Source organism: Cylas formicarius, unplaced genomic scaffold (genome assembly GCF_029955315.1).
Source record: "Cylas formicarius isolate icCylForm1 unplaced genomic scaffold, icCylForm1.1 PGA_scaffold_4__25_contigs__length_36172078, whole genome shotgun sequence".
NCBI lineage: Eukaryota > Metazoa > Arthropoda > Insecta > Coleoptera > Brentidae > Cylas > Cylas formicarius.
The window spans coordinates 8,203,849-8,230,007 of NW_026844334.1; the positions used below are offsets into that span (position 1 = coordinate 8,203,849).

Below are 26,159 nucleotides of genomic sequence, written 5' to 3' on the forward strand. Positions count from 1 at the left end.
AGATATTGATGTGTATTGTTAAAATCTCCAACCAGTTCTAAAGAAATTTAATTCCTTGATTTTTTTTTCAATCCGGATGTATGGTTTTCGCTTGAAAAAATAAACACCTCTTCTCTGCATGGTCAGAACAATATCGTTGATATGACAGCATGCAGAGAAATTAAAATTAAGAGATGAAGTTTGCTGTTAAATGAATGCAAATGTCATTATTTTTTTAAAGGAAATAGTGGCGTGCCGCTGACTGTCTATGAATAAATAATTATTTTGGTCAATTAGGTCGGCACTCGACTGGTTAAATCGAGACTTTTTTTGCGAAAAATAAAATATCTATCTAAAACAAAATATCTAGTTTTTAATTACCAATTAGTGTCCCTCAGAAAAAAAATTAGAACATAGTTTTTTTTTATTTTTACAGTTCTATGAAAATAGCATTATTTAAATTTATTTTATTTATTACGTACTTCGTATTGGTACTGTGATTTTTTAAAAATATTTTAATAAAAAAGATAGACTATTACTTAAATATTAACCATTACCGTTGCAGAGAAGAGGTTTTAATTTTTTTAGCGAAAACCGTACATCGGATTGAGAAAATTCTATAAATTAAATTTCTTTAGAAATGATTGGAATTATTTTAAGAGAAATCGGGGGCCTACTATCCATGTCTACCAAAACCACTGGCGTATTTTAAAATAATTGTAGTGCACTAAATATTGCCTCTTGATACATAGTACATGTGGGCCAAATTTCAGTAAAATATCTAAAGATATGTTACAGATATTAAAAAAATATATTTTATTTTTGAAAATTTTGCCTTGTATCTCAAAAGACGTTAAGGAAATATGTTCATAAGACGTTTTTGTTATAATAAATTAATTATTAAAATCAATTATAAAACACCCTGCATGTAAATTTAACAAATTTCAGCCCGTCCACCATTTTTTGAAAGGTTTCCATAAACTAGCATTTTCGCAATATTTGTTGTTGTGCTTATCTAGTGAGCTGTTGATATGAAATAAAAGTTGCAGATGTTTGCCATACACTATACATTTCGAACGTTTCATTTCAAAAAATTGCTTTCAAATTACAGATACTATTCAAAAATGAAAAAAGAGCTACACGGAATAACAAGTGACATTTATTATTTAAAAAACGCGTTTGGCAAATAAACTCTCAATGCTTTTGAATGATTGCCATAAGAATGGCGAACTTAAAAAACATATATTGAATACATAAAATATTTCAAATAAAGGTAATTAATTTTATATCGAAACGATAAAATACATCGAAGTGATGTAATTTTCAAATAACTTTTTTTTGTGAAACTATTTTACAAACGGTTGAACATGTATGTCATTAAATTAGCAAAAGTTTATTATTTTTTGGAATTGCTTTACAAATTCGTAAAAGAGTCATCGAAATCATGTGAAATCTTGTAACGTTTCAAAGATCGCGTGTTAGGTAAATACGCAAAAACCGAATTGAAGTAACTAGGACTGCAAAACTTTAAATTTTGCTAAACATTTTAGATAAGTGATTTTTTTAAATCAAATAATTAATGCTGTAATATTTCTGGAATTTTGTTTCAGTACTGAACTTCCTTCTCCACGTATTTTAATCACCAGTAACGCGGCTTCCTCCTTTAATCGTTATTCTTCTACGTTTTGTAAAACGAATTTCATCCTATCTTCGATTTAGATCGTTTGCAAACGATCATTCTCGTTAGTCTATTACACGTCAATGACAGATCGATCGATTACTTGGAAGGAAACCGGTAGCACCGCGGCAAATCGCTCACATCCTTCTGTTGCCGAGGTAATTGTTTTAAAACGTTCTCTTCCACTTTTAGATGAGGTCCGAACCGGGACATACCGGCAACTCTTTCACCCGGAACAGCTAATCACTGGAAAAGAAGACGCGGCCAACAATTATGCGCGAGGTCATTACACCATCGGCAAAGAAATCGTCGATGTCGTATTGGACAGGATGAGAAAATTAGCGGACCAATGCACCGGACTCCAGGTACTTCCATCCAAAGCATCAAGCCGAAAATATAGATCTGGAAACATTTAAATTTCGAACGCCCAAATTTACGTTTTTGACAAACTAAATGCGCGCCACTGGCTTTTATCAAGATCTTTTTCGGATGAAGCAATCCAAAATACAAGATTCACGCCCATCTTTGTTGTACCCGTGCTGGGCTGTTGACAAATTTCCAGGTTTTTCCTACAAGATTGAGTGTATAGACTTGCTGATGTCATGTAATTCTCTATGAATGATTTTAAGACTGTAAACAAAAACGGAAAAATTAAACGACGATAATGGAGCGCCTGGTCCAGCGTTCGCCATAAAATAAAAGTCATATAGTTTAATTATTTTTGAAGTATGCAACATAATAAATAGCCAATTAAAACAAAAAACTTAAAATTAAAAAAATTGGTATAATCTGTTCATAGATATAAGAAAGTGAGCAATTGCTTTTGAATGGGATTAGCCAAGGGTGGTCACTAACATACAATGCAACGAGATTATTACCTAAAGTTTCGGAATTTCAATTCAGATAAAATTGTGGTCCGTAATAGAAAATAATTTTATAACTACTTGTGTTTAATATTCTTTGGTTTGGTATACTACTTAGTTTGAGTTTATTAGTAATCATTCTTATTTATTTATCTTATCTTATTTAATTATGCAAAATATGTGCGAGTCTAGTGTATCTCAGGAGATGCTCCCGCCCAAATGTAGAAAACACTATTCTATTGAGACTAAAGAAATTATAAACAATGTTTCTTTTATTGAACGTGGTGCCAGCAAGCAAGCATCTTTGGAAGAAACGGCAACATTGACGAAAATTCCAACATCAACTGTATGGAAAATTGTGAATAATCCCATTTCAGCGAGGAAAAAAACAAGCGATGCTGACATTTTCTCGACTGTAGATGAAAGTGATCATGATATAATACGGCGTAAAAGTTACCAGTTATACGAGGAACAAAGCGTGCCTACATTAGATATCTTAATTAGGAGACTTGAAAAAGATGAAACCGTTGTTAAATGTGGCAGAACTAGCTTATGGAAGTGTATTCAACACATGGGTTTTAGATTTAAAAAAATTGACAAAAGGCAAGTTTTAATGGAATCTTTTAGAATTCGGAAATGGCGACTGGAATATCTAGAAGGATTTAGGATTTGCAGAGAACAACAAACTCCAATTGTTTACTTGGATGAAACCTGGTTCGACACTTATGATACTCCGGAAAAGGGTTAGGTTAACTCAACTGATAAGTGTAAAACAAATGCGCCATCAAAAAGAGGTAAAAGAAGAGTAACTATTTTGCATGCTGGCTCTAAAGATGGTTCGATTCCAAATGGACTTTCTCTGTCTGCGAAAAATATTAAAGATTCTTCTCTGGATTACCATGAAGACACCACCGCTGATTTATTTGAAAATTGGTTTAAAAACAAACTAGTTCCAAACATTCCTCCTAATAGCGTCATTTCAATGGACAATGCAAGTTATCACAGTAGACAGTTGACTAAAAGCCCTTCCTCATGCGACACAAAAGCAACAATCCAAAAGTACATCATAATAACGACATTTATTTTCACGAAGATTCTACCAAAAAGCAATTAATTGAGGTTCTACAAAGCTTGAACTTACAAAAGGAATACGCCTGTGATAATTCCCACTGTATATTTAATCCCATTGAATATAAATGTTAACAAATACTATATTATGGAACAAGTGCGACAAACAGCATTTGAGTCACGAGTTTATTAGGCACGAGCGGAGCGAGTGTTTAATAAACGAGTGACTTAAAAAGTTTACCAAACGTGTTGTGGACTATATTGTATCTACGGTCGTTAGTTTTTGGGTACATTTTTACAAAACTGATATGACCGTCAGAATTGATGAACATAATCCAAGCCGAGCGGTAAAATCTCCGAAAACATCCGATTACTGCCAAACCCGTGCCGTAATATCGCGGAAATATCCGAAAGGGCTCGGATCCGTGAGACAAGAAACTCGCGTGGTAAAGTGACGCTTCCCGCACGCTAGATCGGTGTATAATTAGGTATTTTACAGAAGGGAGTAAAAAATGTATTTTAAATGCTATCACCAAAATATTTTATCATGCAAATACCCAAACGAAATTTTTCGTTCTAACATTTATTTCTGCATTTTTTTTTTATTGATCGATTCAGCGAGTTCATACTCAATTTCCAAGTTGGCTAAACGGTTAGGAAGATGGCCGTAGAACGCAAAACATTCTTAATTGGTTTTAGCATAGAGAAACTCCTTTCCCCACTTGCAACAGTTATTCATATAGTCAACGATATATTAAGAGGACCATAAGGTTTAGAGAAACAGTTTACGTTTTATTATTTTTAGTACTTTGCTTGGGCTTTCTTTTGTACCACAAAAATGTAGATATTCCAAAAATTCCAGCATTTATGAAAACAGCATCACCATGAGCTAAATTACTTTTTAAATTCTTTGAGTGTTTTAATGTCATTTCTTTTAGAATAGCTTTTAAATCATATATCGTATAAGAATTAAAATTCACTATGTTGATACCCCTACCTTAAAAAGTAAGAATGATGGCTTATATTATTAAATCATTTAATAATGGTGTCAATCAAGTTAATACATGATTTTCTATTTCCATTCCATTCCATTCCATTCTATGCTATATAGTCTCGATCAAAATTTTGTATTCCGAGGCAAATACAGAGAATATATTATTTTTTGTCAATGAAAATGGATAAATACGAGAATAAATGTCAAGTATTATCTGCTGCTAGGCGCTTTGTAGATTTTGCGTTTCGCCGCGTAATATTTAATTAAAATAATTAAAATAACCACTCTGAAGCAAATTAGTTGAGTACTTAATCGAAACACGTTGCACAATGGGTATCTGCATAAAATGAATAACAAAACATAAAGGAATTACCCATGTAGTGTCTGCGAAGGATTGTCTTGATTCTAGTTCGGATAATTGCAAAAATCTCCTTGAAGAACAATGAACCTATCATCAAACGTAATATAATACCTAGTAAAAATAATTAGAACATCGAAACCGGCCATTACGTGTACTCAGTGCCGTAGCTCGGGCTGTTTTATCATCCGTGAACATTCTGTTTGGTGAATTAGCAATTTAAACGAGTGGGTTTGGGAAGACCGCGTTACGGCCCACGTACATAGTCATTTAATGCGCTATGTGCAGCAACCCAAGACGCGGAAAACAATGACACAATTAATCTACGTCAGATTTGTATATTTCGTGCGTTCATTCTTAGGGGACTGTGAAATTATATCTCGGACACAAATGCTGCGACACAGAAAGGAAGCGCTTACAATAAATTATTGTTTATGCTAAATAATAATAGTCCACTGGCAGTTGGTCTTTAAACTCCGGTCTCCATTATAAGTACTAGCCTCTGGAGGTCCCGAAATCCAAAGACTGCCTCCTGTACTGGGACCAAACAGTAACCATCGACAAGACTATAGACTATAATCTTCCGTATTGAGACCTCCAAACGATATACCGTTTTTACAATTTTATGGATTTGACTTCGGAATGAGTTTAAAACTTCTGCAGTGAAGCGGAAGGAACCATTGTTTTTAGCACGTGTGTCACAAACAAGGGACGTATTTAAGATGTTAACCGACAAGAACTGTGCCGTGCGGACTGTTGTATTTTAAGGGTAGATAAATACCAAGTTATATCGTAAAAACGGTATATCGTTTGGATAACTCTATCTAGTTCCTAAACCTAATCATTTACAAATAATCTGTTCGAAACAGAACAGGAAAAAAGCATAAAATACTTAACTTAAGAGAGTCTCCAACTGAAGAGCGCTCCCTCAATGATGTTCGCAGAGGGACTTTATCCAAAGGGTCTCCCTGAGAAACTTACCTAAATAACCATAACCATTTTCCTTAATTATGTACACCTTACTTCGGATAGTAGAAAAAGACATAAATAAGCTTTAGTAAGCAAGCAAGCAATACAATATAAAAAAGCACAACAAATATAATCAATCTTAATATAAGGATAAATATAAAAACAAATAAGGAGAGAGTTGACAATTATAATCTCATCTCAGCTATTAACAGTTGCCATGTAATACGACTCACTGTTCACCGAGTGGGGTATACTTTGTCTCTAAGTATGTCGTCTTGGTTTTCTGACAGCCATTATCGAGGTAACGTGACCATCAGCGATGGACTTCTAAAGAGTTTTAAGAACATAACGGTTAAATATTAGGTATATTATTTTCATTTGGGTATAATAAAATAACATTAGCACTAATAGAAAATACACTATAAATATATAAAAAGTGGTTATTAAGGTTAATTAGAATGAGCTCTATTTTATTTTTTATGCAAATGTTTTTTATGGAATTTTTAAAATATACTGTACAGCATTTTTGCAGCTCTCAGTAGCTGTGGTATTAATTACCTTTTTTATTAAATTTATTATACTCCAACTTAAACTAATATCAAGATTTTCTGCTGTCACGTTTGATCTTACTTGGCGATGTTCTACCGGATTATATTTAGAAGAACGGAACGGAAAAATTAGCAATATTCATGTAAGAATCTTTTCCGAAACGCACTTTAAAATGGGTTATTCAACACTGCCACTGATATCAGTCTACACGTGGTTGACATCAACCTTGCCGCTGGCCTATGAATAAATTATTGATTATTCGGTTTATTCAGCAACAATAGGTTTTAAGGTCATAATTCAAGACGATATACTTTGAGACATACTTTAGACCACATCATACTTCTTATTGTAAGGATTTTCCATGCTGTACCAAAACACAAAAGATATTTTCACCACTTTCTTAGTTTACGTAAATACAGTATAAGCTTCAGATCAAGGAACAATATAATCGCAGCCGCCATACTGCCAAGAAAAATTTGATTTTATTTGTGGCGATTTGTGATTTACAATCGTGATGGTATTTGCCGGTTTTAGGGATTTCTGGTGTTTCATTCCTTCGGCGGCGGTACCGGCTCAGGTTTTACGAGCCTACTGATGGAACGTCTCAGCGTAGATTACGGAAAAAAATCGAAATTAGAATTCTCAATCTACCCTGCACCTCAAGTAAGCTTTTGCCTTAAAATAACGCGCGGATAAAGACACCAACTACCACCAATTTAGGTATCGACGGCAGTAGTAGAGCCGTACAACTCCATTCTCACCACCCACACGACACTAGAGCATTCCGATTGTGCCTTCATGGTAGACAACGAAGCCATCTACGACATATGCAGAAGGAACTTGGATATAGAGAGACCTACTTACACCAACCTGAACAGGCTCATCGGACAGATCGTTTCTTCCATAACGGCTTCGCTTAGATTCGACGGTGCCTTAAACGTTGACCTGACGGAATTTCAAACTAACTTAGTGCCTTATCCCCGTATCCACTTTCCACTCGCGACGTACGCCCCTGTCATTTCGGCGGAGAAGGCGTATCACGAACAACTAACGGTGGCGGAAATCACCAACGCCTGTTTTGAACCCGCCAATCAGATGGTGAAATGCGATCCCAGACACGGGAAATACATGGCTTGTTGTATGTTGTACAGGTGAGCTCATTATTTGGTTGGTTTTATTATTTTCTGCGGTTATGTCGGAGTATACGGACTGCCATTTGTGAATGGAGATACTTGAGAACAAAAGATGTTCTCTAAGCTCGGCGAGACTATGCGTATAATAGGAGGAAGACATCCCTACCATTCCTACTGATAACTAAAAATAGTCCAAAAAATGTATCAAAATAAATAAGAACTAAAAGTTCAGATTTTCACGAAATTATATATTATGACATGACAATTGTTTCGACAACACCGTGTCTTTATCAAATGTCATATTTGATAAAGACACGGTGATGTCAAAACAATTGTCGTGTGAAAATATATAATTTCGCGAAATTCTGAAATTTTAGTTCTTATTTATTTTGATAAATGGATTTTCATCAAGTAAAAGCCACCGCAGTTAAATTTTCAAAAAATGTATGCTTTGGTGTCGAAACTAAAGAGTCCATTTTAGCAGAATGCAAATTTCAAATACATCTCTCAAAGAATCTTTTCTTTTGAATATTATAAACAAAAGAGTTTTCCTAAAAACTATACCATTTTGTATTTCAAAAGTTCCTCCTGCGTCAGTTGTCATTTCGCAAATCATTCTTTTCGCTTCTTCAGAGCTTCACTTAAGCTCTGAAGAAGTCAACAGGATCATTGGTGAAACGTCAGCAAATTTGATTTATAAAAAATCGACGCAGAAGGAATCCAAAAGATTTGTAAATAGTACTGCCACGACTCCATTAAGGAACACCCGGTATGATGTTTCCCGATTATGGTTTAGAAAGTTTAAGTCTGCAATGAAAAAATTTCCAATAAAGCATTGTTTTTAAATTATTCAAATTTTCGTTAGGTTTTTGGCTGTTACATAGGTTGTATACACAGGTGGTTTTATTTTACTCTATTTTAAAATCAGTAACTCTAAGAGAAAATGGTGCTCAATTTAAATTGGTTAAAACTAAAAGAACTTGGAATTTGAATTGTTTTTATTTGGATTAATATTTCGGAACGTTTCAAACAGAGGGGTCACTCTCCGTCATCAGTAAAAAAAGTAAAATATCAAGTCCATATGAATTTGAGATTTCTTTTTGATATACTATAGTTTGTCCTAGCATTTTTTTTTCTTTACAACATGCTGCTATCGAATTTTAAATCCATGTTTCATCTTCTCCCCACCTAACTCACCTTTATCAGTTTTGACTTAATCAGACCCTGGCAAATAACTAAAATTGTAGAAATAACGTAAATTTGTTTTGTTTGACACTAACCAAAACAAAAAAAAAACGTTTAGGAGACATGCCGATATTTAATATTCCGAGTGAAACATGAAAGTATAGACTCCCCAGAGCACTTATCGCAAATAACATCCTCAAAATAGACGACCGGAACGGAGCCTTACTTATTATTATTATTTAACTTTTTGCTTTTACTTAATTCTCTTTTATAGTTAATTTTTCGTTGCAGAGGAGACGTCGTGCCTAAAGACGTCAATGCAGCGATCGCGACGATCAAAACCAAACGTAGTATCCAATTTGTAGACTGGTGCCCCACCGGTTTTAAAGTCGGCATCAATTATCAACCGCCCACCGTAGTTCCTGGTAACTATTTTCAACGCGTACGACTCCCGCAAACCGTCAACGGAAATTCTTCTTCTTTTTTCTAGGTGGCGACTTGGCCAAGGTACAGCGGGCAGTCTGCATGCTGTCCAACACGACTGCCATAGCCGAAGCTTGGGCCCGGTTGGACCACAAGTTCGATCTGATGTACGCCAAGCGCGCTTTCGTCCATTGGTACGTCGGCGAGGGTATGGAGGAAGGGGAATTTTCCGAAGCGCGTGAAGATTTAGCCGCCTTGGAGAAGGATTACGAAGAAGTGAGTCACGGGAGGGGGGATTTTTTTTGCTATTTTGGTTTATATACATTTTTTCTAGGTCGCTGTCGATTCGATCGAGGGGGAAGCCGACGAGGGGGACGAGTACTGAACCAAAACGTAAATTCGTGGTTCGTTTTAAGGCCGTTTGGGAGTATAATTTTCGTTTAAGTACTAATTTTAATATATACCCGTGCTTGTAACGTTTAATTTCATCGTGTTAGCATTTACTGACATATTTTTTTATAGTTTCGCACGAACGCAGCAATAAAGGTTTTGCAATTTTGTAATTTTTGGAGTTATTATTTAACCCAGACAATCATTATAGACAAAATTATCATAAAGCCAAAAAAATAACCTAACCTCTATCTGTCACGCAAACTCGAAAGAACGTTACTTGCAAATATTAGGCGAATGCGCAAGAACAAAGAACCTTTTCAAGTTCCTTTATGCAGAATGTTGACAGAGAAAAGATCGGATGGTACTTATTAAAGTAAATTAATCCCCCTTTATTTCAAAAATAAATATTTATATAAAATGTTGATATCCAACGAAACAGCGAAACTTCTAATGATTGGTTATTGTTGGACATTTATAAGTAGTTACACACACGGACCCATACCAATAACTGAAAAGTAAACAATGGTGCAGTTTACTTAGACTATAGCAGCAAAGTTTTCCGTCTCTTTTTTTCAATATACAAAATATTTTCCACATGTACATTATGAGATGATTTCTTATCACAGAATATAAAAAGATTTCGAAGAAAATGCCGGGGTGTTTTCGTCTTCAGTAATAATTTTCTTATTACAAATAGAAAACCGTATATATTAATTCAACCTAAACCTAATTCTTATCGTTGTTGACATATTTTCAAATTTTATGTCAAAATTGACGTTTTCGGGTCTAATTATGTTTATCGATTTTTGTGACTCTAAGACTACGTTATCTATTTCTGGCTGATTTGATTATAAGAGGAGGTAAGCTTTAATAGTATATGTTGATATTTTAAAAATATAAATAGAGCAGGATGGCGAAAAACTAACATTCAAATTTTTTATGAAGAAATTAATAAGTAAAAGTAAAAGTTTTTTCAAATTAACACAACCTATTTTTATATTTTTACCATATTTCGCATTGACCAAAATGGTGACTTTATATAAGGTTTACCATTTAAAAATAGCTACTAATTGACCAGAAAGATAAAGGCGAAACATGGCAGAAAAAGATCGAGCACTTAAGTTTGACAATTTTTAATGAATTTTATAAATGATGCTTAGTTATTTGCATATTGATATTTGCTGAAAAATATCTACATGGACAAGAACTTACAAGAAACACTCTTCAATTTTAGGACTGTTATAACAAACATTATATATTTTTTTCTTAATGTTACATTTTATAAACTGTTTTTTGAATACGTTTAATTTGCTATTTGCACTTTAACAATTGTATATTTCTTTTAGAACCACAGAATTATTTTGTTTATTAAAATAATCATATCAATAAGAAGTGAGGTGTCAAACATTGCTTTTCAATAGTGCTTGCAAACGCCAGTTTTGATACAAAATTCAAAACCTGTCAGAAACGGTGAGACTTCGGTATGATATATGTGAAATGTCTAAAATTTTCCAGAGTAAGCAAAACTTTTTAGGATATAGGGTGTCCTATTGAAAATAAGAGAGTCGCTGGTAGTCCACGAAACACCCTGTATATATAATAAGTATAAGTGAATACAAACAGCGTTTGCATTTCAGTTTTTTGATATTTTTGACAAATTCAGGCAAGCCTGTACATGTACTGTTTATAAAACAACTGGATATGAATTATTGGATACCAATTACGAATTATAGGGAGATGCGAAAAAAAAAAAATAAAAATTCTGTAGGCATTTTATTTAACTGTGCTTACTTGCAATTTATCTTGAGCTGGAGCCATTTGTACCCCTATAAAGCTGGGTAGCATGCAATATAAAACAGTTAGTTGGTAAATATTGTATTTGAATGGTACGAAATTTGGTAATCCGATAATCTGTTCTTATTTTTAATTTGTTAAATTGTGATTTTTTTCATGACCGTCGTAGAAAAAGTATAATATGCAACACGTTTGCTAAACTCTTTATCTCACTCGCTTATTAAGCACTCGCCTTGCTGCGCTCCGCTCGTGCCAAATAAACTCGTGAGTCAAGTGTCGTTTACCGCACTTGTTGCATGATATACTAATTTTCTACTCCCGTCTGTAAAATACCTAATTATACATCGATCTAGCGTGCGGGAAGCGTCACTTTACCACGTCAGTTTTGTTTCCTACGGATCCGAGTCACTTCGAACATTTCCGGGATTTTACCGCACTTGTTGCATAATATAGTTTTCTGCAGAGTGGAGGGGATTAATTTTAAATTGGGTACTTGTATAAATATAATTTCAGTGGCGGAAACTACAAGTCATTTTCCTTTGATTCTAGCGACAGGGCATAACAATGAGGAATATTTTATAACCTACTTAGGAAATTTCAACGCCGACTGTCGTCATAGGAACCGCCGTAACTACCATAACACACGAAAAAATACATTATCCATAATTAAAACAGTTAATTTGGTATCGATATTTCCTGGTGCCAGTTCTGAAAATGAATATCGATTGAATACGGAACGTAATATAAAATGTTTTATTGGACATTCGGCGACGATGCCTCAACCTTTCTTATTGCCATACAATTTTACGATTTTTCTATTAATCGTCTATCTACCGCGTAGCCGTACAATTTTCATGAAGAACCCGCATTTAGTTGTGCTCTGATAATTTTCATATTTTGTCGAGGAAACGTGAGCGCTTTTCGTGGTGGTTTCGATCAAACAAAGGCCATGGGGAGTACGGCCAGCGTCACGAAATTTTGTTCGGAACAGTTTGACGAAATTGGACGCATGATTCAACAGAAACGGTAAGTTTATTCTTATCGATTATCGCCGACTTTTGGTTCTGGTTCTCGACCGAGGTTAATAGAAAATTCAAATTTAGAAGCCCCCAATTTCTTAAATTATTCTAAATATTTTATTTCTTTACCTATTTCCTGACTATACAAATGGATCTCTTATTATAATTATTATTATTTGTGCGATCTCAGTTTCAAAAATAGTAAGTACTTATAACCAGGGTTATTTCTAAGATCGGTTTTTCATGTAAAAATATTTTTTTTTTCTGATAAACATATCCTAACCCCAAAGTTTTTATAAAATATCGTTTTTTTTAATTAATTATTCAAACACATTTTTTTTATTTTGATTAAACTTAGCAGGCTAATTTGGGACACGGACGCAATTAGAATAAAAATGTAGATCCCAATAGCGCCACAGAGGTTAATCCAAATAATATTTATAGGAAAATTGATGGCTACTGTTATTTGTATGTTTAATTTTTCTTTTAGATTAAACTATTTAAAATACACTAAAGTAGGTAACGAAAAAACTTGAAGGGAAGAAAAAATGTATTTTTAATTGCCTAATAATATTAAACATAAAAAGTAGTGGCCTACAATGATTCCTCCTTGCTATCAATTAGATTACCCTCTGTGACGCTTCTGGAATTAATACTTTTTTCTAATTACATTAAAACAGAAAAAAGGTTTTTGAAAAATTGATATTTTATAAAAGTAAAGAATTAAGTTTATGGAAAAAAGTACTATTTTTATTTAAAAGTTTTTCTGTTTAATCCTAGGCCATCCCATAAATATGAAATTTTTTTTTATTATTTATTATTTTCAAGACTGGGATTGCACAAATCTTCTGAACCCAATTCGGAATGATTCTAATTGTTTTTCCATTGTTTGAGGGTAAACTTTTCTTATCATCGTCGTTTAATTCCTGGCTAGATGCATAAAGATTATCTTAGAAAAATCTTGGTGACATACACTTCACGATTACACCTTTGGATAAACATCAGTTCTGCTAGGAATTTAACTTGTGGTTTAAATTAGTCTCTAAACAATTCAAAGCTGATTCAACGCTAATTCAAAGCTCTAGCTTAGTAAAACTGGCGTTCATTTGCTTTTTTTCCCATTACTAATATTGTTTAATTTAGTTAGTTAGTTAAATGCAAATTACAAAAAACATAATAACAATTTTAAAATACAGGCATTCGCTAATACTCTTTTGATATGGAAGATATCTTGGGGGCTATTAGATTTATGAATGAGGACGAGTACTAAGTGATCTTTCTAAAAAGCACAGTTTGAAACTTAATCCTGAGAAAACTTATTTTATAATTTTTGGGAGCAAGAAATTGGATTCTTTTAAGAGAAATGTTGAAATCTTCATAGGCAATACTAAAATTGGCTTGGTTGATGAGACATAATATTAATCGATCGTAATCTTAGGAGAAAGCAACAGTAAAAAATTATATTCCAAAGAATTTTTTGTCTCTAAAAACGCTTTACCGACATATTTTAAATTTCAAACTGAGGAACACTTTGTGAAAGCAAAAACAGAATACAAAGAGTCCAAAATTTCTATATAAGACTTATGGCTTAAGAAAGTATAATCATGCATCTCGTCTATACAACCACTTACAATGGCTTAGCATGAATTGAAGAAGTGAACGCCATTTTTGCAAGTTATTATATAAAATTATCAACAACAAAGATTCGGCTGATTCTCTCAGAAAAATATTGATATTTGGCCGTAATGTTCAAATGTTCGTTTTCTTATAATGACATTATATTATTGACTTATTATACTTAAGTGTTAAAAATTTTAAATCTAAATTTAAAAATTATTTTTATTATATATAACAAACTACACAGCACTTTCTTCGATAAATAAATAATTGTATGTAACCTAAATTACCTACGTTAAACCTAAGTTAGTGAGTATTCTTTCTTAACATTATATTTTAAAAGTCTATGCTTGCCATTATTTTCTAAAAATTTAGTACCTAACCTACAGTGTACTTGCTGGTTCAGTAGAGTAGCTCCGAGCTAGACTGAGCCAGCAGAGAACACCAGATCTTTGTTTATTAATTTTAAATTATTTTAACTTCTGATTAATAAAATCATATTATTATTATTGTCCGAAGGGTTAACTTATTGTTGTATTTAAACAAATGGTTCTACTTCACATCTCGTAGTCGCCTTCAAGATTTTACAATATTTTTTTGGTTTATCACAATAGGTTTAGGTTTATGTTTAGGTATTAGCAACGTTTCCTGCCTGTTAATGCGTGGTTCCGCTTTTAGGTTTCCCAAACGTTTAGCATTTTCTTGTGGCCGTGGGCAATTCAGTTGAATAATGCGTGATCCTACATTCGGAATTTTTTTGTTTATAATCTTACGTCGAACGATGTCTGTCCCGAATAAATGGTGGTCATTTCGCCAGAGCGTGATGCTATAATGATACTAATACTCCGGAATAATTAGAAAAACGTTGTAAATTGGGCAATAAATAATTTAAACATTTAATAGGGAAAAAAATATGAACTATGAAAAATGCAATTTTGCTATTTTATAATAGGTCAAACTGAAGCGATTTTTGTAAACAATTCACGATCGTACTATCCACCAGCTGGACCAAACAACGATAAGGAAAATTTTATTCGATGCTACGTGTTTATCAGTTTCTGCAAAGATGACCGTTCGTTTTCGTATAAATACGAAACTTCCGATTTATCGCAATTATTTCAAGTTCTGTGATAGTTTAATTAGCTGTAAGGATCGTAATTTTAAAAACATGAGCACCGCGGTATATAGTTTGTTTAAGAGTACCCTAGGATTAGAGGAAAAACACAAGTAAGTTTCGAGTATAGTTGTTGTTTTGAAGGTTGAACGGGGGATCGTGATAGCGCTAATTGCGTAACAGAGAAATCGGCATCAAAATGTATTACTTATGGAATTACAGAATTAATCGTCAAATAACGTCTCTTATTACAAAATTAAAAAAAATTTCTTCATAACAATTGCAAAATGTTCTTCCTCTTACATAAAAAATATTCGAATAAAATTTGTAGATATTCAGTATAATTAGTTGCAACATCAAGAAAATCTTGAAAATATTACTACAGCTATATGTATGGTTACTATTAAATGAAGAATAATTTGGTCAAAATTAATAAAAAAACTTGTCCGATCCGAAAAAAGTATACAATTCAACATTTGTAATAGACCTTTATATCATGGAAAATGGCCCTTGAATACTAATTTTGGTCCGAGCTTTGTAGCTGCTAAGGTATCGTTAAAATTAGAAAATGTCTAAAATAGTTGTACAGTCAAGTGTCATTTTTGCAATCTGAGAAAAGGAATGCGCACTCCTCGAACCTGTAAATACCAATTTTATTTATTTTATTTTTTTATATATTCATTTTTCTTCCAATGTGACATGTTTTTGAAGAAGTTTTACTTGAGAGGACAAATATGGTGGAGTATTTTTGTCATTCGCTAACCATTTCGACGGATAAAAATTTTGCACGCGTGCATTAAAGCCCCGATGGCGCATCAAACGTAATTTATTTTAAGCGGCAGTTATTTAATTGCGACATAATGGTGCAGGCACAACGGAACCCAGATAAAATAAACGTATTTTAAGTATCGTCTTTGCAAAGGCAAACAAAGTTGCCTCCGATACGAACCATATGGGTTTTCTAATTTTAACCGCCACTATGCCGCGGTTATCGCTGTGTATTTATGCGAGGAAAAATTGGAAAAAAGTTCTGTTACGAGCTCGTTTCGGAATTGGAAATTATCGGACCCATTCGATACATTCGTTGAGGTCGATTTTTAACCTCTATTTAAACTTGACACAATTTTCAAGAGCAAACTTGAGCAGATCGCAAAAAAAGTATCTACAATCGAGATAATTGAATCATCGCTCGAGCAGATGTTTCGGCAGGGACAAACATAACGCACACATTAACCTTCAAAAAATTGCAACCCAACAAATTGAAAAGAAATTACGATTTATTATTATTATCGAAATATTATTTTATTGAAGCTATTTTTCCGGTTCAACTTATGCTACCAGGCTCTCAAACAAATATGTCAATATTTCGCTTTATTTACTTAGTTCTCGTTTGACTCCTTATTGAAAAGGGCCCACTTAAACGATTTTCTGTAATACTTTTAAAACCAATAACCATTAGCAGAGGTTATGCATTTTCTTTAGAGTAAAAATGAAAATTTATATGTTTTGCCATATTTTAAAACCCTGGAATTATGTATAGAACATTATAGATAGTGTCCAGTATACTTTTAATTGATCCACAATAAACGGATCACCCTGTACCTAACCTAATGAAAATTATGGAATAGAGTATGAAATTCATCATATTTATATGCATTCAAAAAAAACTTTAACGTTCTTGACAAGCTGTCCATATTTTGAATTTAATGAAGCTATTTCTTATGATGAACTTATAAAAAAATATATCAGAGTGAACAGAAAATAGAAACGTGCTTTGTATCTGCACACATAATTTTTGAACTATAAGTACAATGTATGCAATGGGAGTGTTCGAATGTTTCCGATTTTTCACCATAAACTAATCTCTGCGGCTTATTGCGTTCTCCTAATAATAAGTTTTGTTTATTTTTATTTTTAAAGTATTTACTATTGCGATATGAAACAGGGCAAACGATTTTTGATAAATTTGATAAGTTGAGAAAAAAATACGTTTTGATATAGATAAGTGACTAGCACAAATTATTTTATAAGACCACTATATCATTTGATATTTAATTATATAACTATAAAAGCTTAAAAGATCTAAGATCTAGTCATTTCTTCTATTAATTTCTTTCTTTCAAGACGTATGCAGTTGTTTCTGTAATATCAAGGTCATATAGTTATTAGAATATTTTCTGCTATTCCTATTAATGTTCGTATTGTACTTAGGCTCTTATAAACTAATCTCTTGCGTGAATTACAATAACAATAACAAGGAAAGGAAAAATAAAGACAAGTGTATCACAGATTCTTGTGTAAATTGAGGCCCAGTTTTACTGCAGTTTAATACACACATACATCAAAAATCGTAAGAAATTCCATTGAATTATAAGGTTTCCCTTCGCCAACAGCAAACTGAAATAAATAAAATAAAAATGCGGTAAAAAATCTTCGCAACTAGGGGAAGGGCCACCGCTAGACGTCTCCGAAATTCAATAGCAGACGCCGGGCGTCCCCCAGTCAGCTGATGTTCCTCGTAATTCCGCCGAAAATGCGAGAAGCGCAGGCGTCGGGAAATTAATATTATCGCGATAGTCGGCACACGGTTGCCGCGTTGTGCGCATTTGCCGAGTCCATCGGAACAAAATTTCTAACACCTGACTACTTGTAGCAGACCTCGAAGCAAAAACAATAATCATATAAAAAATTAAATAGAGCAATTAATTTAAATTTTAAATTAAGGTCTTAAATATTTTTCTGCAATGTAGAAACATCGGTGGAGAAGATACAAATTAAACATTTTCTTGAGGGTATAAAGTTTTTTTTTAATTTTATTGGGGAAACAATCACAAAACCTTAAAATCAAAACAATTCCTTATATGCTTACAATTCTTCAGTCATAATTATGCACGGCAGACGCATAAATCTTTGTCGACGGAAAAAGGCCGACAACACGGGCGCAATAGTGAGCCTAGGCTTTTTTTTTCATCCGAAGGAATTTGACGTTGATGTCAAGTAAACATCGCGGGGTTTGAAATTATCGGTTTGATTGCAATTTTGGTTTCGGGTTTGGCCTAAATTCGACATGCTGCGCAAATTTCTGCACCAGAACAAGCTGGCGGGCAGGCTGCTAGAGGAGGAGCAGAAGTATCGGCTCAGGAGGTACAGTACCCTCTCCATATACGTCAATGTCACGGTTTTTGCGCGATCATCTTAAGCAACGTTTTGGAGGGATATTCATTCATAAACTTCGAAATCTATGGCTAAAATATCAACGCGGCCACCAATTTGGCAACGCCGCGCGCAGGAAAAGTTTTTCCTGGGTGTCTCACCTCTCGTTTTCAATAACCAATTCGAAACCAAATAGCGAACACCGACGTTCGTCGTTGGTTTCAGCTCTGTGATTGCCAGCAACAACGTTTCGACTGGACAGCGAAGCGCGTCCAAAGCGTCCGCAATGGAAAAAGACAGACTCGGACAGTGGGGTAACGGTGACAATGTCATCCCCAGCAGAGAGAGCGGTTTGGATAGATTAAAAAACGCCGGTTTGAATAAGGTAAGGGTTCATCCGCCTTTTACGCTGGATGTTTTTTTAAACATCAAGCGCTTTTGTGACAAGCAGATTATGAATGGTGAGGTTCATCAGGCAACATTTCGTACCTTTGTTGTTCAATATCTCGCGAACGAAGCGATTTATTATTAATGAAACAATCTACATATATCCAGGTCAAAGTTCATGTCCATTTCACACACCTCAAACAGGCACTTCAACAAGTTGTATTTTGTTTAAGGATAATTAGGGACTTTTCCGTTATGACATTTTCGATTATAAATTTTAAGAACGTTGCTGAAAATTGTGATAAAATAATATGTTTTAATTTTGTAACATATATATTTTAAAAATCAATAATTTCGGAGGCTTGAAAAATTTACATATTGCGAGTTTTCATAACTTTTAGCCAAACTAAGGATCTCGATTTTTAAGTAATTCCATTACACAGATCTGAAAAATTTCTAAAATATGAACCCATTATTTCGGTAACTCGAAAAATGTCAAATTATCATTACAGGAAGGGCAAGCAGCCTTGCCTGTATTTTTGTGCTATAATGACCCTACACGTGCCAAAACTGTAATAGTGTGTTCAGACAGAACACGAACGGACAATATGAATTATTATATCAAAAATAATGTTATTTTAAATAAATACATCAATTATTCTTCTCTTCACGTCCCCTCCCCCGGAAGGTTGGCGATCCAAATGGCATGGTAGCTTTGAAAACTGCAACACGAAAGATTTCTGTACACCATCTTCTTAATTCTTTCAGCCATTCGTCTAATTCTTGTAAAAAATGTTTTCAAACCCATGAAAGTTTCAATTTGTTCAATTCTAACCAGAACAATAATAAACTTATTTTATTCGCCAGTTATCCAATTAGATTTGAAGTTTTGGTAAATTTGATATGTTTTTTGCTTTTTTATAAATTAATCTGTTTACAGTAACTATGTTTTAGTGGAATTCACTCAAAATTGAATGAAAATTCGAACATAATTTTTATTTTTAGAAAAATCCGTAGCGCACCATTATTTGAAAAAAAAAATTGCATGTATCCAAATCCATGCTTAAACGACGAAATAAAAAAAAAGATTGAAAAATCTAGTGTAAAAATAAAATTATGATAAAAAATATTTTAGCCTCAGAATTTTACCACCTTGTCATTCGGAAACTTGGCAATTGAATAAAAAAATGTTGGGAGTTTCCTGCGAAAAACCTGGTTCACACTGTACAAACGACATTTAAAGTTTCTGTTTCTGTTTGTTTTTGCCGACAACGATTTGAACGCAAAATTAGCAATTAGACGCGACCTTCAAATATTTATTGCACGCGGTAACAGATTACGTTTTAGAGGTCGTTTCCTGAAAAGGAAGTGTTCGATCAAGGGCAAGTTCCCCGGTTGCCTTTTAACAAACGGACGATTTGCTTTCGGTTGGCTTTCTATCCGCCATGACTAGCGGGTTTTTCGCGGATACACGCAGGCGTGACTACCCCAACCAAAAAAAAACATTCGGTCATGGGTCGCGAAAATTTCCAACGTGAATAGCGAGAAGTGATTAACGAAAAAGACTCGATGGTTTGACACGTCCATTTCGAAGGAATTATTAAATGTTTCTTGTCAATTTGACATTGAATCTGTAATATACAAAAAGTGCATTTTATATTTAAGTACAGTAGAAAATAAAAGATAAGAATACGTTCTATATAGGGTATCACACTACACATGGTCCTTAGTAAAAACTTGAAAAAAATAATTTGGAACGTTTTTAATGCTTAATATTTTTAGGTTATGTTTAAAGCCGTTTCTTCACTTGAAAACGGTACATCGTTCGCAGGAAAATTAAGAGTCAAATTGCTTTCAAATTGGGTGGGGATTTCAAAAATAATTTTAGCAAATAGCAGTGGCGCATCTTTTTTTTCTTAGAAAATATTCCATACAAATGTGGTTCGGATGCCGCTGGTAACTTTTGTGAAAAATATTTTGCCTCAAAAAATGTCTGGTTGGAAAATTATGAAAAAAAAATGTTTTTCTTAAAATTTCTACACCCTGTATCTCGGAATATAAGGGTTTCCAGACATATTTTTATATAAGAAACTAGGTCTAATTTTCGACGTAAAATATGACATAAAACTTTGGTTTAATAATTTTGGAACATACTGTATAATAATAGTTATATTAGTAATAAAAAGTAACAAATAAAAAAAGCATACAACTGGACTAAGTTTTTCTTAAAATAAATAAGTTTTTATTAGATAATGATGTTATTGTATATTGTATATTGATATTATATTAGATATTGATATTATTGGTTCTCTGTCGATCCAGCGTAGAAAATTTTTATAAATAAACAAACTGTGACAACACAAATGATTCTCAAAGATTTATGCCTTAAGGTATAGGGCAGATTTGAAAAATTTTCAAACGTAAGATTTTGTCTATTAAAAAAATATTAGGACGAATACTCAACTGTCATTTTTTGATGCGCAAAATAAGCATCTTAGCATGGTTGCGTTCATCAAACAATAGTTCTTTTTATTTCAATGAAGTATTCATGATGAAACATCATAGGAAAAATCTGTTTCAGGGTTTGGCGTTTTCGATCGAAGAGAGGCAAGCGCTAGGCATCCACGGATTCCTGCCTCCCGTTGTCAAAACGCAGGAAGAGCAAATTTTCCACTGTAAACAATGTCTGGACAGGCTAGACGACGATCTCAACAAGTACTTGTACTTGATGGGTCTTCTTGTATGTAAAATGCTTATCAATTTTTTTTAAGATTTTTTAAAAAGAATATTTTTTATTACATACTGTTATATTGCTGTTCATGCAGTTTCAACAATACGTTCGTCGTCCTTTAGCAGGATACAGATAATGACGAACTTTGAACTCCGCATTAGTAATTGTATTCTGAAAATTTAATTAAACATGCAAAGTGGTAAAACAAACACGTTGACTCAACTTGTTCGTTTAATTCATTGACCGCTTTCATGATCTTTTCCACATGCTTACAAAATGTATAAGTAATAGATTAACTATAATACAATTATGCGGCCACCAGACATTAATTTTTGTCGTTGCTTTAGAAATTTAACTATACAATTCTCTAGAAAGTTTCCAATAGACTTTGCTTAAAATCGTTCAATTTTACTTTTCTTTCTTTCCACAGGCTAATTCATTCATAATTCGAAATATTTAACTGATTTTAAAAATGAAAAATTATTTTTAATTATTTTTGCTAAACTTACCAAAACTATTTGATGTGTTCTTCATACTTTTCGAAAAGCGTAGATACTGTACCGCCTAATAAATTTTGCCAAATAAACGTTTCTGGCTCCTCAAATTTTAAGCTACTGGCGGAAGGAAAATTCTTTAATTTCAAAATAATTTATATACAAATAACATACTCTTTCTTTAAAAATATTTGTGAATAGGCACTTATTGACGTATTAGCAAAAGAAAACATAATTTTATTTATCGAAATTGTATATTTAAAAACAAATTCTGGTTCTCGGAAGAACCATTTTTAAACTAAAATGACACGAAAATATCAGAAAGTACATTTGGGTTAATATTTTAAGCTCAGCATACCACAGGTAAAATATTATACTAAAGATTTTTTAGAAAACAAAACCTAACCCAAATTATACCTAGTGTACGAATCTTAGCTAGCAGTCATAGCAATTAAAAATATTAATTTTTATACAGGCGCATACTATAACAAAAATATATTTTTTAATTAATAGGTTTTGACTAAAATTATTAAGATTCTTTATTTATATAGGAAAGGAACGAAAAGTTATTCTACAGGCTAGCTAGGGAATATATTCAGGAAATAATGCCGATCGTTTACACGCCAGTTGTCGGATTGGCCTGTCAAAAATTCGGCCTAGTTTTCCGCAGACCCAGGGGTCTCTTCATTACCATCCACGACAAGGGACACATCTACGATATCCTAAAAAATTGGTGAGTCCCGAAATAACGTCCACGATAAATATCTTGTTTGGTTTTTGATAAAATTGTAAAATTTACAATCAATGCTCCAAGTTGTTTTTTTTTCTTTCCAAATAAACAACCGATTTGCCGGATGATTGATAATAGATAATTGCAATCAATCACGGATAAGGAGGTGTTGCCGCTTTTTCAAAATGTTAGGGAAATTTTACAATTTACAACTAAACTTTTAATACATTGACGTTTCTTGCAAACTAAAACTGCTTAAATAGAAACACTTATTTTAGTTTACTTTATATTTGCTTCGTTGGCTTAAACTTACGGCATTTCCATATATTTTCCTTTTCCTGGCAGGCTCGAGCCGTTTTTGTTTGAACATGCGACAAATCTCTTTTTGAACGGTGGCGATCAATTTTAAAAGATTTCCGCAAATATTTTTTACTTCAATTTATAAACGATTAGACTATTATAATTTTTGGAGATCCTCTGAGTGTTCTTCTTCTTCTTGACAAACCTAACCTAGAAAGAAATGAAAAGCTTCGTCGGCCATAGTTAAAAGTTTATTAAATTTCATTCAAGGCCGGAAACTGATGTCCGCGCGATAGTGGTAACAGACGGCGAACGTATACTGGGTCTGGGTGATCTGGGGGCCTGCGGCATGGGCATCCCTATAGGTAAACTGGCGCTGTACACGGCCTTGGCGGGAATCAAGCCGCATCAGTGTTTGCCGATCACCATCGATGTCGGCACCAATAAGGAAGAGTTCCTCAAGGACCCGTTGTACATCGGTTTGAGACAAAAAAGACTGAGAGGGGCGGAGTTTGAAGAGCTGATGGACGAGTTTATGGACGCGGTCGTGAGACGATTCGGTCAAAACTGTCTCATACAATTCGAGGATTTCGGCAACACGAACGCTTTCCATTTCCTGGAAAAATACAGGAACCTATACTGCACGTTTAACGACGATATACAGGGTACCGCGGGGGTGGCGGTAGCAGGTCTACTCGCCTCCCTCAAGATAACGAAAAAACGACTGAGCGACAACGTAATCCTGTTTCAAGGTGCAGGCGAGGCCAATCTCGGTATTGCCGAACTGTGCGTGATGGCTATGGAGGAAGAAGGTAAACCTAACCTATAACCAAATCTTTTGAATGTAGATTTGTTGGAAAAATTTACAAACGCAATGAATCCGATTCCGCAGGTACGTCGGCGGAAGAAGCGAGAAAGAAGATCTGGATGGTCGATTCCAAAGGACTGATCGTCAAAGATAGACCGGAGGGCGGGATCACGGGCCACAAGGCCGTCTACGCGCAGAACCACGCGCCCATGAAGTCATTGGCCGAAGTCGTGAAGACTGTGAAGCCGTCGATGTTGATTGGAGCGGCCGCGGTGGGCGGGGCTTTTACGGAAGAAATTCTGCGCGAGATGGGCAAAAACAACGCGCAGCCGGTCATCTTCGCGTTGAGCAATCCTACGTCCAAGGCGGAGTGCACTGCCGAACAGGCGTACAAAGCGACCAATGTAAGTGTTATTATTTTATACAGGATGGGTCAGCGGTAGATGTTCCTGATCAAAAAGTCTTAAGTCAATTTTTACGCAACATGACATATTTAAAATCTGACTGTTAAAAATCCACCATCTGTAAAATTTGATTAAGAATTTTCTTTTTTGAGTGATCTCACAGTTGGTCGAAATGACGATTTCAATACAATCAAAAATTTCATGAAAAATAAATTTGACAATATTTCGGAAAAAAACAACTAATTATGAGGAGGTGGTGACAAAAAAACTTAAAATATAGAAAAATACGTTTTTTTATATTAGTTCAGTATTTTTGGTTATTTCCCGATATCAAATTGGTATTTTTTTAATTTTATAAACAACGCTTTTCTTCATATCGTTTCCAAGCGTTGAAGTACCAATAAAATGACCAGAGAGCGCTGTCCTGTTTATTATTTCTGCGTGGATAAATTAATAGCCATTTGACCTGTCGTCTGGATGTCGCAATTAAATAGTCATTTGAGGAAATGGGTATCTATTTTTTAAATATAACGCGTTCTAAAAGCAGATCGATTCTGGTGGTTTTAGATATTTACCGTCCAGCCCCATAGAATGCTGCGATCCTGACAATTAAGTATTCAACCATTGTATACAACCAACTCTAAAACCATTGTTTTTTAAATATCTGTCTATTGAAAATTTTATGTGAAACGCAATTAAATCATTGCATTTTAACTGATCAGGTTTATTGTTGGTCACTCGGAAGTTTTGGTTAATGTCAAAAGTTCGTTTCACGAGGGTTTGGTTGGTTTTGGTTAGTTCGTTTCACGAGGATTTGGTCCATACATTTTTTTTTACAAATGTAGGAATTCTGCTGTTGAGCGACCCCTATTTCTATATTTTATATGTTAGTTTTTATTATTATTAAACCTGGCCCTTATAAAGCATTTTCTAATATTTATTTAATATTTCTGGAGTGACATATCAGCAGAGTAGTTTGTAGAGCTTTTCCTTTAATGTTGAACACTGATAACTATTTTTTAAAGAAATATCAATGTAAATTCATTTTATACTGTGGCTCGAGGAAAGGCAAAAAAAAACATTAGACTACTATCAGAAAATAATAAGTGAATTTTTTGAAAATGAAGGCGTCGCATATTTTCCCCTACAGGAATATTGTTAGCAGTTTTAGCAATATAATACATGAAACTAACTAACTACTAGTATCCAAAACTATTTTTTAAAGCAATGTAAACCGTGCAACGCAAACATGAATCTCCAAAATTTTTTTACTGCCAGGGGTCGCATTGAATCGTAAAATCGCCAATAGGCAATATAGAAAGTGTCGGTTATATTTTTTAAGTTCTACTATCCGCCAGAAGGCGTCGCATATTTTCCCACGAACCTTTAGGAAGATTGTTAAATCTGCTCACGAAACTCGTTGCAGGGAACCTGCGTGTTTGCCAGCGGCAGCCCCTTCGACCCGGTCACAATCAATGGAAAAACTTTCCACCCGGGCCAGGGAAACAATTCGTACATATTCCCCGGAGTCGCGTTGGGTATTATTTGCGCGGGGATTAGGAACGTCGGCGAGGACCATTTCCTGATGGCGGCCGAAGCGTTGGCAGATTTAGTGACCGATGAAGATCTCGACAAGGGACGCATTTACCCGCATCTGTCGAAAATAACTGAGTGTTCGGTGAAGATTGCCGTGAAACTTTTGAACTACGCCTACTGCAAGGGTATATAACGCTTAGTGGCTTGTCGCTAGTTATTCGTGACTGAGCGTTTACTTTTACAGGAAACGCGTCGGTATTTCCGGAACCGGAAGATAAGGAAGCGTTTGTGAGGGCCCAAATGTACAACACCGATTACGAGCCCGCCGTTCCATGCGTATACTCTTTTCCCAAGTAATAAAATGTATTGAGATAAGCGCGGTACAGATATATTGCGATATGTTGTGGTATGATTTAAATTGTATATTTTGAAATTTTAATATATGTGAATGTTACCGGAGTATGCATTTTCTTTCAAAAT

General features: G+C 34.1%; 2 protein-coding genes across 3 annotated transcripts in view; both read left to right on the forward strand.

The window, feature by feature from the left end:
- The window catches only part of LOC132700777 (tubulin alpha-3 chain), a 36,068-nt gene extending 26,315 nt beyond the window's left edge, over window positions 1-9,753 (forward strand). The window contains exons 3-8 of the mRNA XM_060668304.1: window positions 1,850-2,022; window positions 6,993-7,121; window positions 7,179-7,609; window positions 9,068-9,201; window positions 9,267-9,475; window positions 9,534-9,753. Of these exons, the coding sequence (XP_060524287.1) occupies window positions 1,850-2,022; window positions 6,993-7,121; window positions 7,179-7,609; window positions 9,068-9,201; window positions 9,267-9,475; window positions 9,534-9,584 (1,127 nt within the window). The 3' untranslated portion in view covers window positions 9,585-9,753. The remainder of the gene's footprint in view (window positions 1-1,849; window positions 2,023-6,992; window positions 7,122-7,178; window positions 7,610-9,067; window positions 9,202-9,266; window positions 9,476-9,533) is intronic.
- Window positions 9,754-12,125: 2,372 nt separating this feature from the next.
- Window positions 12,126-26,138, forward strand: LOC132700522 (NADP-dependent malic enzyme). Of its 2 annotated transcripts, none has more exons than XM_060667892.1 (8): window positions 12,126-12,412; window positions 18,515-18,674; window positions 21,258-21,416; window positions 22,453-22,634; window positions 23,202-23,743; window positions 23,824-24,143; window positions 25,570-25,864; window positions 25,924-26,138. In XM_060667892.1, exons 1-8 carry the CDS (start codon window positions 12,336-12,338, stop codon window positions 26,034-26,036), a joined length of 1,848 nt encoding a protein of 615 aa, XP_060523875.1. In that variant the 5' UTR covers window positions 12,126-12,335; the 3' UTR covers window positions 26,037-26,138. The 2 variants fall into 2 exon arrangements, with proteins under 2 accessions (XP_060523875.1, XP_060523876.1); XM_060667893.1 differs by lacking the exon at window positions 12,126-12,412 and adding an exon at window positions 18,132-18,280.
- The last annotated feature ends 21 nt before the right edge of the window (window positions 26,139-26,159 follow it).

Bases quoted from the DNA above. Each gene is read 5' to 3' on its own strand.
- LOC132700522 (XM_060667892.1), top strand. From the start codon at position 12,336: ATGGGGAGTACGGCCAGCGTCACGAAATTTTGTTCGGAACAGTTTGAC. The intron at 24,144-25,569 runs GTAAGTGTTATT...AACTCGTTGCAG, and splicing joins AGGCGTACAAAGCGACCAAT to GGAACCTGCGTGTTTGCCAG. The intron at 25,865-25,923 runs GTATATAACGCT...TTACTTTTACAG, and splicing joins GAACTACGCCTACTGCAAGG to GAAACGCGTCGGTATTTCCG.